The 13,666-nt window shown below is 50.2% G+C and overlaps 1 protein-coding gene and 1 non-coding gene across 9 annotated transcripts in view; both read right to left on the bottom strand.

Annotated features, from left to right (window-relative positions):
- Window positions 1-13,666, bottom strand: part of PTPN3 (protein tyrosine phosphatase non-receptor type 3) — a 144,472-nt gene that overhangs the window by 108,660 nt on the left and 22,146 nt on the right. The window contains exon 1 of one of the 8 annotated variants that reach the window (XM_071217077.1): window positions 5,093-5,334. The exons of 2 other annotated variants lie outside the window; for them this stretch is intronic. Coding sequence is in view for 1 of the 6 variants with exons in the window: in XM_004476536.5 (XP_004476593.2) it covers window positions 5,093-5,099 (7 nt within the window). In the remaining 5 variants the exon portion in view is untranslated. Of the gene's footprint in view, window positions 1-3,776; window positions 3,952-5,092; window positions 5,335-13,666 lie in introns of those variants that run through there. 5 more of the 8 variants (XM_004476536.5, XM_071217076.1, XM_058302564.2 and 2 more) reach the window with 5 other exon arrangements.
- On the bottom strand, window positions 12,932-13,094 carry LOC111760023 (U1 spliceosomal RNA). The gene has a single exon (XR_002793828.1). It is a non-coding gene; the product is annotated as a U1 spliceosomal RNA (small nuclear RNA).

The raw sequence follows: 13,666 nt of genomic DNA, 5'->3' as shown, positions 1-13,666 counted from the left end.
GTGAGCTGTGCCTCTCAGACAGATTGGGAGGGGGGCCCTAACACGGGAGGCGGGGCGGGCACTGGGGAAGGCAGGTGGCTGGACTTCGGGAAGAGCCACCACACTCGGTCTCTTCAGGCCTCCAGGCTTTTCGCCGGCCATTCCACCTGCCCCAATGCCATCTTTCCCCACCTTCAAGGCTTCATTTAAATGCCAACTGCAACATCAGGCCCTCCTTGATGCCCCTGTCAGAATGAAAGGGTGATGGCTGCCCGCCCTGGTCTCTACTGCACCTAGCTTAATCCTCTTCCACAGCAGCTGTCCTACGTATGTGTGTATCACTCTCTCCCCAGTTCCACCATGAATCCCTCCATCGTTCCAAGGCAGGGGTCCCACTCACACCTTCGTAGCCCTAGGGCCAGGCACACAGTACAGACTCAATAAATGTTTGAAGCTGCTGTTAAGTCTGCTTACAGCTGGCCTGAGAATGACATGCTAACCCGGAGGCAGAAGCAGGCTTCAGGTGCATGCACGAGCAGAAGCTCTGCAGATGAGACCTCGGCTCTCAGGACCCAGGACTGCCAGGGGCCGACCAGGTAGCGCCTTAGTTTCCCTCTCAGCAGACCTAAAGGAGACACCTGTGAGATCAGAGCCCGAGGTCACCTATACCCAAGACAAGGACAGTGCAGATATTCCCCTGGTCCTGTCCTGTCTCCATCAGTTGGTAAAAAGAGCAGCCGATGCTTGAGGAGCAGCACCAGCCACCCCCAAACATCACAATCATGTGCTTGGTGCCTTCCGCATTCTGGACCCTGGAAGAGACCCTAAGAAGAGGGGAGGAGAGCAGCCCTGCTTTCCAGGAACACGCGGTCTGGTGGAAGGAAGGTGAGCGTCGGGATTGCGGTCGGGAAGAGTTCTCTTGGGTAGAGAGGGAAGCGGGGTGTCGTGTCTGCTTGGTTCTCCCCAATCCCCAAAGCTGAGCCCCACTGGTAGTTACAGCCCAACTTAGAAAATCCTAACCCTGGCATGTCTGGCCCAGTAGTTAGTCTCTTTTGCTCCTGCCCCATTCTCTGTTAGTTCAGTTTCCTCATCTGCGAAGGGGAACAGAACTTATTAAGCAATTCATGTGAAAACAGGGTCAACAATCAAAGACTTGATCTCGATGCCCTGAGACCACTGACCAGCCTCGAAGCCCAACTTTCCTCAAGGATAAGATTTGTCTCTGATCCAGCCTCACTGGCCAGGTCCCTGGGAATTGAAGGAGACCCTTAAAGCTAGTGGAGTGCTTTCTCTCTAATAAAATGCAGAAACAGGGCTCAGAAAAGGAAGCAACTTGCCCCAGGATGTGTGTGATGAAGCAATGGGATTCTGAATCTGCCTCAGTGTTGACTTGGGTTCTTTCTAGCTTTCCAAGCTGTCCCTGAGGGCCAGCACGTGTCTGGCCTGCTGGGAACGTGCCCTCTCCTGTGGGAAAGTTCACCCAGGCACCCTGAATTCACTGGGACCCACTGATCTACTCTGTGCCCTACCCAGCAATGCATCTGCCCTATAAAAGCAGCTTAAGAAATGCTTGCTGAACGAAATGCCTCAGCCACTCTAAAATACTTTAACTTGACCTTTTGCCTTCCCCAGCTAATACCTAGTTTGCAAATAGGAGTCCTTTTTAGGAGAGGGAAATTCACCGGAGACAGCTCACAATCAATACTGCTAGAGTAGTAGGCATGTTTTATTCTACTTGAATTCTCTGCAAATTTGTATTCCATTAACTGTATGTGGGCTTTATGGGAGCACGCTATAAACTAGAATATTTAACTAGAACGACCTACTCTCTGTCAGATAAAAGCTTACTGTTGTTAAATTTCAACTAGTCAATCTCAGAAAGGTTTCCAGCTTCCAATCTATTTTACATCTTGAGTCAGCCGTAAGGCAAGTCACCTATTTAAAGGTCTCTGTACAGTAAAAGGCAGCTTGATGCAGAAGAAAAAGACCTGTGCATGGAGGAAGACCTGGGTGACTTCCCAGCTAACCACATATTGTGCCTCGGCTGCTCAAAGCCTCATTTTCTTCATCTATAAAACGGTAATAACCCCAGTCTCTCAGGGGTAGTCATAAAAATTAAATGAAGTGATGCATATGGGTGCATTCCGCACACTTCTATAAGGCGATACAAACGTTAGTTGTTATAGTAAAAACACAAGATGAAATTCTCAATGCAGGCTAATGACAGAAAACAGGGGTTATCTAAATCAGTGTTCTAAAGGGGGTGAAGGTGGGGGGCAGGGATTATCCCTCTTCCCCCAGGGAACATTTGGCAATGTCTGGATGTGCTTTTGGTTGGCACAAGCCGGGAAGAAGGCTTGCTACTGGAATCTACTGAGCCGAGTCCAAGGATACTTGCAAACATCCTACAATGCACAGGACAGGCTCACACAACAAAGAATTAACCAGCCTCAGATGTCAAGAGCGCCCAGGTTGAGAAGCCCTGATCTAAGTAACAATGACTTAAAGTTGGGTTTGGGCACTTTTCAGAACAGAAATCTTTTTAACCAGGCTTTACTCTCTCACACCATCCCCTTGAACATGTGCAAGATGGATCGTCTTGCAAAAACGGCTCCTCTGTAAGTAAAGCTGGGCTGCCAACTTCTAGAGTTTCTGAATGTATAAAACCGCTTTTAAAGAAGATAACTCTCTGATTACAATTTGACTAAATTGTTTTTCCAAAGCCCTTGACTTGAGTGGAAGTTCTCCTGGGCACAAAGACAGAATCTGTCACTCCCGCACTAGGCCCTGAAGATGCTTTAGTAATTCTAATTTCCTGGTGAAATGGGAGCCACGAGGGTCTCTAAACGAATTAAATTCACATCACGCCAACAGCTCTCTGCTTGCTTTGTGCCGGGCACCGTGCCAAACACCCCCACATAATTTATCCCACTTAATCCACCCAACCAGCCAGTGAGGTGGGCATCATTACCAGCTGTTTGCAGAGGAGGAAAGTGAGGATCAGAGAGGTTAAACTACTCGCCCAAGGTCACCAGCTGGCCAAGGGAAGCCGAACTTGAACGGAGGTCTCCTGTTTCCAGACACAAGGTTCTTTCTACCACCTCCGAGAACCCAGGTGTCAAGTTGTCTTAACTTCCCATGAATTTTTAAGGCAGCCGCAACTTCTCAGCAAGTTTAGGTTGCTGCAAATGGGAATTCCCGGGGGGCTGGGCGCTCGCGCACACACTCCCCCACCGCAGCTGTCTCACCGCAGGTACCTGATAAATAATTCCATATCGCCCGCGGAACAGGGAGGATTTATTGGCTCTGGAGTTCGTGCCAGGCCCAGGAAATGCCATCTTTGAAAGCCTAGAGGCGATTCGCCCGGGGAGCCGAGAAGGACTGGCCGCCCGCCTTGGCTTGCTCCCCGCGGGCTGTGCGCCCCCTGGGCGCTCGGGTCCCGGCTCGCGGCGGCGCGGGGCCCCCCGGGGGCGCGGGGCGCGCGGGTTCCGCAGGAGGTCGCGCCCGCCCCTGCCCGGGCCGGAGCGCACGCCCACGTCCCGCCGCGCTCCCGCCGCCCGCCCACGCCCGCGCCCCACCCGGCCCGGCCCGGCCGGCCCCCGCCCCGGCCCGGCCCGGCCAGGTGAGCGCGGCCGGGACGCCCCCTCCCCGCCCCGACGTGGCGCGGGGAACCCCGGGGCGCCGCGTCCGCCGCTCGCCTGGGGGGCCGGGGGAGGCAGGGCGGCGCCGCGCGCGATCCCGGCCCGCGGCCGCCCCGCACCCGGCCCGCGGCCCGCGGGGGTCGCGCCGCTCCGTACCTGCAGCATCCGGGGGCGCCGAGCGCCCAGGTAGGTCGCGCGTGCGGGCGGCGCGGAAGCTCGCTCGCGGCGCGACCTGGCCGCCGTCTGAGCATGCCCAGTGCCGCCCGCGGGCGGCTCCCGCCTGCCGGGCTGGCCGCGACGGGCTCGCGCGCCGGGCGGGGGGCGGGGGCCCGGGACGCCGTGCGGGACGCCCCCGCCCGCGACGCGGCCCCGCGGGCCCCCCGGCGTCCTGGCCAGGCCCTGGAGCCGCCTCGCCCACGCACGCAGGCCGTCCTTCCCCAGCCCCTGTGTGCGCACCTACTGTGCGCCGGGCCCCGGGGAATCCGTGCCTCGGCCTGGCTGGCCGTCCGCGCTCCACCCACCTTTGGAACGAGGGGGATTCCTGCACGGCGGGTGGGCGCTTGAGCTGGGATCCTGCAGACGACATTTGCATTGCTCACCCCCCTGCGGTGGGGAGCCTTCCGGGTGGAGCCTCCTGCCCTGGGCTTCTGAGGCCCCCTGCCCCCTTGGTGCTCCTCCGGCCTCCCCCACCTGGCCTCCCCCACCTGGCCTCCCCCACTTGGCCTCTCCCACCTGGCCTCTCCCACCTCTCTCTCTGCCGCTCTTTTCGCTCTCTTCTCTCCGAAGCGCCTCACTGGCCCTCAAATAGTCAGAGCTGGGCCAGCCACAGGGCATTTGCACATACCTTATCCCAGAGTGAGGCAGATTTTACCCAGTTTTAAAAGTGGGTGGTTCCTTCTCATTGCGCATATGTCCCCTCCTCAGGGAGGCCTTACCTGACCACCTTTTAAATTAGCCCTCTGCTCCTGGCCACTCTCCACGTCCTTACCTTACTTTATTGTCTTCAAAGCAGGTATCACTATTCATTTATTAATTCCCTCAACAAATAATTATTGAGCGCCCACTCTGATTTTAGATGCGTGGTACACGTTAGTGAACAGACAAAATCCTGTTGGTTGATGGAAAGGGAGGGTTGCGGGGCGGGGAGGGCGGTAGGCAACAAACAATACACGTAGCAAATAAGCAATTATATAGGATATTCGAAAGAGGTAAGTTCTACGAGGAAGAGAGCAAGGTGAAGGGGCTTGGGAGTGGAGGCAGGGCTTTCTGCAATGGGGTGATCAGTTGGGTCCTAGAGAGGTGACAATGAGTTGACATTTCAGCCACGCTGATCCATGGGGAAAAGCATTCCCGGCAGAGGGAACAGCCAATGCAAAGGGCCCCAAGACCCAGGACCGCTTCAGGGAACAGCAAGGAAGGGCAGAACAGCAGGATGAGGTTGCAAAGGTTGGCTTTTCCTGTGGTTTGCTTACTTCTCATGGTGTGTTCCTCTTTGGGATGTCACCGCAGTGTCCCTGCCATGCTCGGCCAGTGCCACCGCAGTGGGCACCACCCGAGTGTCGCGCCGGGGGAATTCCGGTGGAGCTCGGGAGTCCCAGAGACAGGTCCCGCCCGCGCCCCTCCCCGCGCCCAGGCCGGCCGTGGCCTGGAGTTGCTGGCAAAGCCCGGAGCCGCCGCGCCCGGCTCCAGTACCCTTCGGACGGGCGGGGAGCGCACGGAGCATGCTCGGAGCCCGGCGGCGCGGGAGCGCGGGGAGGAGGAGTGCCCGGGCAAGGCGGGCCCCACCCCCGCAGAGCCCGGCCGGGCCCTCCGCCCGCCGCCGAAGCCACACTTTCTCAGCGGGGTCTGGGGGCGTTTTTTTCCCAAGGCGCGGGGGGAAGGTTGGGAATTCAGGGTCTGAGAACCGCGTTTTCTGCCCTCTTCCGTCTGCTGTGTGCTCTGGGGCCAGCGCCTTAGCCTCTCTGTGCCTCACACAATACGAAGACCTACCGCTTCGGTCTGGGCTGTAGGTGGTGGTTGAACAAAAACAAGGACGTGAACGTGTCCGCTCTAAAGCCCCATTTCTTTGAGTACCTAGGTCAGTTATCCGTCATCTTTCACACGAGTCTGCCACCTGCAGAGTTGAGGAAAGTGGGGTTCGCCGACATGTGAATTGTTGGAATTGTCTCAGATCGCCCGTATACTAGAAACTAGGCTGAAACCATTTTTCCTTTCTCCACAGTCAACAGTCACTAGGTTGAGAACAAGGTTCTCAAATTAGAACTAGAAATATACATAAACCTAAGAAAAAAGACCTGAATATTTTTAAAAGAGTTCATTTCAAATGATCATCATAGAAAGAGAAGCAAAAAGAATGACTATTCCTTGCCTTGCAAACAAACCGAATGCCCAACAGTAAAGGAAAGGCTAATTAGGTTATGGTCTATTTGTTAAAATAACTATTTTACTCTACAATTGGAAAGACCGTGTTGCAACCGGGAAAAACTATGGTACCATGTTAAATATATATATCTATGCTATAATTACATGAAGACTATTAGAAGGAAATATGAGAGAACATAGTTTGAATTTTTTGGTAGTGGGATTGAGGGTTTTGTTTGGTTGGTTTTTTTTAACCCAGCACCTGGTACATGGGAAGCAGGCGCTCAACCACTTGAGCTACATCCACGCCCCTAGAGCTGAGGTTTTTTAAAAGCTTATCTACTAATGTCACAATGTTGTGTTTGCAAAAATAAACATTTTAAAAGATCACATTAAAAATCCTTGAAGTTTTGTGTAAATCTAATAATAATAACTATTGATTATCCAGCTCCTAGAAATATGATCCGTCTTTGCGTACATTCTCTCTTTAATCCTTACACTCACTCTATAGAATGAGCATTTTTAGTTTTACAGTTGAGGAAACCGTCTAGGAGAGGGGTTCTTAACAAGGCGTCCATGAACTTGAATTTTAATTTTAAAAAAGACCAACCTTGTTCTTGTGGGGATGCATTGGTGCGGGTGTTATATATTTCTTAAATAACACATGGTATAGTGTGAACTTAGTAAGGAGCCTGTGGTTTCCACATGACTGGCAAAGGGGTCCGTGGAACAAAAAAGGTTAAGAACCCCTGATCTAGGAGCTAGTCAAAATCAGTGTCAAGATGTGAATGCCAGTTGGTCTGACATCAAGCCTGGGTGTTAGCTTTCATGATACATGGCCTGCCAGCCTTGAGCATATCTTACCAGGAGGATACCATGAGAGGACACATGTCTTGGTTTGAGTGCTCTGAGTCCTTTGTGGACCCCAGAAAATTATGTTCTTAAGCTGACCCGTTCACGTGCGCGCAAACCTATTGTGAACCTTTTGCTTCGATTGCTTCACTTCAGGGACTTTGATTAGATTGTGGGATTGGGGAGGGGGCGGTCCTTTTAATGGAGTCCTTTATAAACAGGAGAAACATGCAGAAGAGAGACACAGAGAAAGAGAGCTGCCATTTGACCCTGCCATGTATGTAGAGATGATTCCAGGATCACCTACAGCTGCAGGAAGACAGAAACCCCGAGAGGCTGAGGCAGCGGCCAGAGGCTGGAATCATGGAACAGCTCGAGGCTGCAGAGAGGAAGCCCAGAAGAGAGGGGAGAGAAGAGCCGTTGTGCCTGATCACCCACTGGTGTGCTCGGGGAGAAAGTGAGCCTGAAGGAGAAAGCAGAGAGAGGCTGGCAGGCCCGCCATTTTGCCTTGCCACATGGCAAGCAGCCGACCTTTGGTGAGAAAACATCTCCGGTGATGCCTTGATTTGGACATTTTCATGGTCTCAGAACTACAAGCGTTTCCGCCAAATAAATTCCCATTATAAAAGCCGACCCGTTTCTGGTGTTTTGCCTTAGCAGCCCTATAGCAAACATTTATACCATTTTATAACATTTCATTCTATATCTTTTTTTTTGGGGGGGGGGGGGCTTATTTTCTCAACTTTTTGATGTGTTTGTAGGCTACGGATTACCTCTATTCCAGTGTATTACTGTTTTATTCTTGGGGCCAAGATGTTAAGATACATCCCTTTAAGCTTCTGCACCTGGAGTGACATGGAGTTTTTATCCATGACAATGGCTCTTCTATCATAAGCACCCAAATCTTATGCAAATGGAATTTTTAGATGACACGTAATCTTTTTGGTCTGTGGTTAAACTCAGCCCAATCTAGAGCAAGCAAATGGCCCAGACAGGAGGGCTCTCCTGAGTCCCAGCTAATGAGGCCACTGCAAAGAGGACCCACATGGCTACTGTCCCCAGGCAATTATTTTGGAGGCCTAGTCACAACATAATGGAACCTCATGATCCATGGACTCTTCAGGAATTTGTTGTGACAGAAGGGTATAGAGCTGGTAGTCAACGATGTTTGCTGAGAGAAAGCCGGGGCCCTACCAGCAGCCCTCCTCCTGCCGATAAGCTAAAAAAAACCTCTTAATAGTGCTGGTAGATTGTAGGTGGCCTAGAAATCCAGAAACCACAAAAAGCTAAAGAGGGTCGTAAAGAGAGAAAGAGAAGGCACAAAATGAAGTATAGATCCCTGGTAACAGACCCGATTCATACAAGTTGAGAGGCATAGGGGCTGAGCAGCTGAGCACAATTATTAGCAGCATTCCCAGAAGCTGCCAATCAGGCAGAAAATCTGGTGCCAGGCGCTGCACACAGGCAATTGGCTGGGGGCATTTATAGGAAGGGTTTCCTGGAAGAATCACTGAGGACTGTCATTCACATCAAGACTCAGGAAGTCTGGGCAGCATGTGTGCTGCTTCAGTGATTTACAGGGCAAAGCTCCCAGCCGAGATTCTAATGCTCATCAATAATTTGTGCCATTAATGCAAGCTTGAGGGAAGGCCCAAGAATCCAGAATAACATGGACAAGCGGTGCCATTATAGAAAGAGAAAAGAACATGACTTAAAACGATATACACATAGCGTGACTTTAGCTGTATGAATTCCTAGGTCAAACTGTACAAAATTGCCATTTTGTGGGTCAGAATGGTTGAATACCAGCAACTTCCTATAGTTCAACTTAATACCTTGTGCATAGAAAAAAAGGCTAGGAAAGACTGCACCAAAATGCTAATAATAGTGGTTATATCTGATAGTGCAATTATGGGCAGGAATTTCAAGTCTTTGGGCATCCATATCTTTCTGTCTTTATGGTTCTCTAAATTTTATTTTATAATAAGTGTGTGTTTCCTTTATAATCAAGAATAATGAAACAATTTTTAAAATTGGCAAGCCAAAGAAAATGGTGTTAAGAGAGGAAAAATGGCTAGGGAATTGTACAAAGTCTGCCCTGCCTGTGGACCATGAGTCACCAGCTCAGGCAGGTGGCGGCAGGAGGTCTGTTTCTGAGCCAGGAGAGAGTGAGAAACAAAGAGGTGGTCAGTGGGTCAGTCAGAGGCCTGGGTCAGACTGAAAACTTCCATCCCTCATCCCCAGTGTCTATGTCCTTAGAACTCTTGGAGTCCATGGATCTCACTTGGAGAAACACAAAGTTTCAAGATTAGAGTTTTATCCATTGAGAAAAATGCAAATTATCACGGCAAAAGTGGAATTTTGTCTTTAGAGCTGAGAAAAGAATTCAACAGGAAGACAAGTCTGGAAAGGAGGTGGCTGTTGTCTGTTAGAGCTTTCATTCTTTCATTAAATTTTTATCAAGCACCCACTGTGTGTCAGGTACTGCTGTAGGTGCTTGGGATACATCACTGAAAAAAACAAAAAGCCCATCTCTCACAGGGCATGCTTACTAATGGGGGAGGAGACAATACACACTGAACATTAGAAAGAGAGAAGGTTGAGGGTGATAGGGAGTGTGATGGGGGTGGGGAGGGCTAGGGTTGCAATTTTAAATAGGATTGAGAGGATGATACTTGAGCACAGACCTGAAGGAGATGAGGGAGCTACTTTTACAGATTATCTGAGTGAAGAAATCTGAGGGAAGAATCTTCTGGGGCTGATACAAAGGCCCTCAGGGAAGCGTGTCTGGAGTAAGGAGGCTGGTGGGGCAAGAGGGAGAACCTCAGGAGATGAAGTCAGAGAGACTCTTGGGACTCAAGCTTTCACTCTGAGTGCGATGGAAGCCATGTTAATGCTGCCAAATGTGCTGGTAACCCATCAGAAGTCAAACGCTGTCCCCTTAGATGGACACTCGATGCCAGCTAGACAGCAGCACAGATTGAAATAAGAGAACCAAAATGAAACAGCAGCCCTCAGAAGGGGGCTAGCCAGACAATCCCGATTATGCATATATTTTTAAATCTTATCATTATTGAAAGTGGAAAGATGATATTAAAATTGATCTTAGGCAACTCACAGAATTTCAGGAACACTTGCATGAATCCTTAGGTTTGAAACTGACCAAGGACCAAACAGACTGTTAAATACCCACAGACCACCACCTATATTTGCTGCTAGGTGAGAAAATGAAATGTAAGTCTGGGGTCTTTGGGGTCCTGCTCCAGAAACTCAAAGCATTGAAGACTCTCCAACCACTGAAGGCTGTGGCTTTAGAGGTGAAAAGAAACAATGACAGAATGTGGAGCCTATAAGTTGGTCTCTTTAACTTAAGCAATGGCCATCCTGGAAAGAGATGGTGCCATCTTACAAAGCTTGGGGAGGATGGGTTTGCCAGAAGTCCCCAATCACATCTTCCAGGTTCATATGCCGAAAACAGAAGGAGGGTTATAGAGAATAACCACACAGAGGTTATGACTTTGAAAAACCAGCAACAAGGAAGGAAGCATTCAGTCACCCTAAATAGAAAATTCTAGGGAGGAGAGCCAGTGTTTCTCAAAGTGTGACTCAGGAACCATGTGCATCAAGAACGTCTTGGGGAAGGAAACCTTGTGAAAAAGGAGACTCCTGGGCTTAGCCCAGACCTTCTGAATCTCTGGGCGTGGGGCCCAGGAGTCTGCATTTTATAATTTACTATTGAGAATCTTATGCACACTGATGCTTTATAACTTCTGTCCTACAACCTCTAATTGATCTACATCAAGAACTTAGTCTGTATAATGAGCTAAGAAGACTGGAAATTTTACCAAGAGATAATCATGGTCTTGTAGGCATTACTGATGCTTGAATGGATGGGACTAGGACCAGAGCATCAACTTCTTAAAGGAGCCGCCCCTGTCAGGGAGTGCAGGGGGAGGGTAAGGGGAGATGGGGAAGAGGGCATCCCTTACATGCAAATAGGAACCTCCAGCTGCTGGGCTCTTGCCCTTCACCCTGGGTCTCTGGCTCCATTCATCTCACCGTGTCCTTCCAAGGCCAACCCCAAGATAACCATATGGCTGGAGAGGAGGTGGTAATGGTGGTACAAGTGGGAGAGCTGCTGTTTAGTAAGGGGCATGGACTTTAAAGTAAGAACACTGCTGTGTTTGGGAGACTGAGGAAACTGAAACTGGGAAGATCGTTATATTCTGAAGAGGAGATGAATGAGTAGGAGTAGGGGAGAGATGGAAGTCTGCTTTCTTCCCAAAATTCTTTAGTACCTTTTGAATTTTCTATCACGTAATGAATAACCTATTTAAAAAATAAATCAGGGAAGCGGACTTGGCCCAATGGATAGAACGTTGGTCTACCACATGGGAGGTCCGCGGTTCAAACCCCGGGCCTCCTTGACCCGTGTGGAGCTGGCCCATGCGCAGTGCTGATGTGCACAAGGAGTGCTGTGCCACGCAGGGGTGTCCCCCGCGTAGGGGCGCCCCACGCGCAAGGAGTGCGCCCTGTAAGGAGAGCTGCCCAGCGTGAAAGAAAGTGCAGCCTGCCCAGGAATGGCACCGCCCACACGGAGAGCTGACACAGCAAGATGACACAGATTCCCCGTGCCACTGATAAGGATAGAAGTGGTCACAGAAGAACACACAGCGAATGGATACAGAGAGCAGACAACTGGGGGGTGAAGGGGGGGAGGAGAGAAATAAATTAAAAATCTTAAAAAAAATAAATAAATTCTCTCTGGGAAAAAATAATGAAGTATGCATAATTAAAAAAACACAGACTCTATTTTGTTATGTTTTTTGGCTCCATCTAAACTTTGCTTACCTATGGCAAAGCACAGGTTACTTGAAAGGAGTCAAATCTTTACAGAGCCATTTATAACTTGCTCAAAAGAAATAGCCAAATGCCAAGAACTCTTACCCCTATTGGAAATTCACATGGCTGTGGGAGGGCCGGGGGTGGGGAGCTTTTGGACTAGGATAAAAGAGAAAGAAAAATGGTTTCAGTGACCTCAGGATCAGGAATAATGCTTTCCCGACACAGCTGATAACAAAACGGCCAGAAAAGAAGATGGAGTGGGGACGGAGAACTTTGACTACTCAAATCTCTACTGTAAGCTGCCTCTCTGAAAAGATGATCATCTCAAAGCCTGTTCTTGCTTTGCTAACCATTTCATTCCTGAGAGGCTGGAAACCTGATCTGGGCCCAGGAAAAACTATGCTTCCAGCCCTCTGAGGGCTGCTGGGGGACACTGTCCAGCCTGCCCAGTGCTCTGGTGACCTTCTAGCGTTGCATGGATGACACACCACAGGATTTCCTCAACTGCGCCTGGCGTCCTGCGAGGATGGCTTTCTCATTTTTTCCATGGTATACACAGCCACTGCATCACAGTCCAAACAGACTGTCCAGTGATGCCTCTGTAAACATGAGTCACAAGTTAAAGGAATCTGTGTTCGGCCAGGGACAGCAAGGCATACCATGTTCACATGGGGGTTGCAGGTTCAAGAGAGTCATAGGACCTTCTGCTTAGAAACCGAGCCATGCTTGGAGCCTGGTTTTGTGCAGGAGTCACCAAGGCCTCTAGAGATACTGCTCTCCTTTAGCCCCAACTTCCTCTACCAGGGTAAAGTTCTCCCCAGCTGTCTTATCACCCAGCCGTATCCTTTCCCCATTTCCTCACCTCCTTGGGCTTCTTTCCATTTGGTCCTTGGTGCCACCACCATGTTGAGCTTTGCTCTCTCCACCCCAAGCTCAGGAACAAACCTCTTTCTTGGTTCTGCTTGAAGAATGACGGCCCAGCCTGTGTGTACCTCCTGAAACAATGAACTTGCCCATCTCTGCCTGTTGAAATCCTACCCATCCTTTAAGAGATTATCCCACCACTGCACCCCAGGGCATTTGGTCTGTTCCTTTTTTACGCCTCTTATCCTTTCCTCTCCCTCCCTCTTTCCCTTCCTTCCTTCCTTCCTTCCTTCCTTCCTTCCTTCCTTCCTTCCTTCCTTCCTTCCTTCCTTCCTTCCTTCCTTCCTTCCTTCCTTCCTTCCTTTTTATTATTTAATTCTTGCTAGGTACAAGGGGAAACATGAAGGCAGTTCCTCATTATCCCTAATTATGCAGCCAAGTGTCCCACATTTGGGGAAATCACAGGGGTCAGCACATCCGGAGCACAGGGGATAAGCCCTGTCCTGGGAAAACCACCTTCCTGGTCATGGTATCTCCCCTCATCACAAGTTGGCTTGCATTGTACTTACTATGGACATGCCCCTTTTGGAAGGTTCTTGGAAAACCCCTCGAAAGGGACTGAAGATCCCGATGCTGCGGGAGCTCTGACTTATTTCTGAGCAACGTCGGCAAAGCCTGTGAACCTCTTCTGAACAATTGCTTGCCTTTCTGCAGTGAGCAAGAGGCAATAAGTTATAGCTAAAGGTTTTTGGTCAAAAGTCCTTGCGGAATTTTACTTGCTAGCTTGACGATTGATAGATAATAGGAAAAGAGCTACAGATAGATGCAGACAGACAAGGGGAAAATATCCAACAGTATCCCAAGTAAGGTCTACCTGGTCAGGTATTGGACATGACCATGCACTCTCAGTTTCTTACTTACGTGCAACCACTGAAGGAGTTAGGACATTCCCCTCCCACTCCACCCTGAGAGTCACCTAGTTGTGCTAGCAGAAGTCCTTCTGCAGGTCTGCTGGTCAAAGACACACCCATTTGTTGTTTACCTGTATTGGTTGCTAAGCGAGCTAATTCCAAACCAGCTCTGGGGCCTGTGACCCGATCCTCAGGCAGAAGGACCAGGAACAA

Source organism: Dasypus novemcinctus, chromosome 8, assembly GCF_030445035.2.
Source record: "Dasypus novemcinctus isolate mDasNov1 chromosome 8, mDasNov1.1.hap2, whole genome shotgun sequence".
In the NCBI taxonomy this organism is placed as follows: Eukaryota; Metazoa; Chordata; class Mammalia; order Cingulata; family Dasypodidae; genus Dasypus; species Dasypus novemcinctus.
The sequence above is the reverse complement of the archived record's forward strand: the minus strand, read 5'-3'. Positions and strand labels throughout refer to the sequence as shown.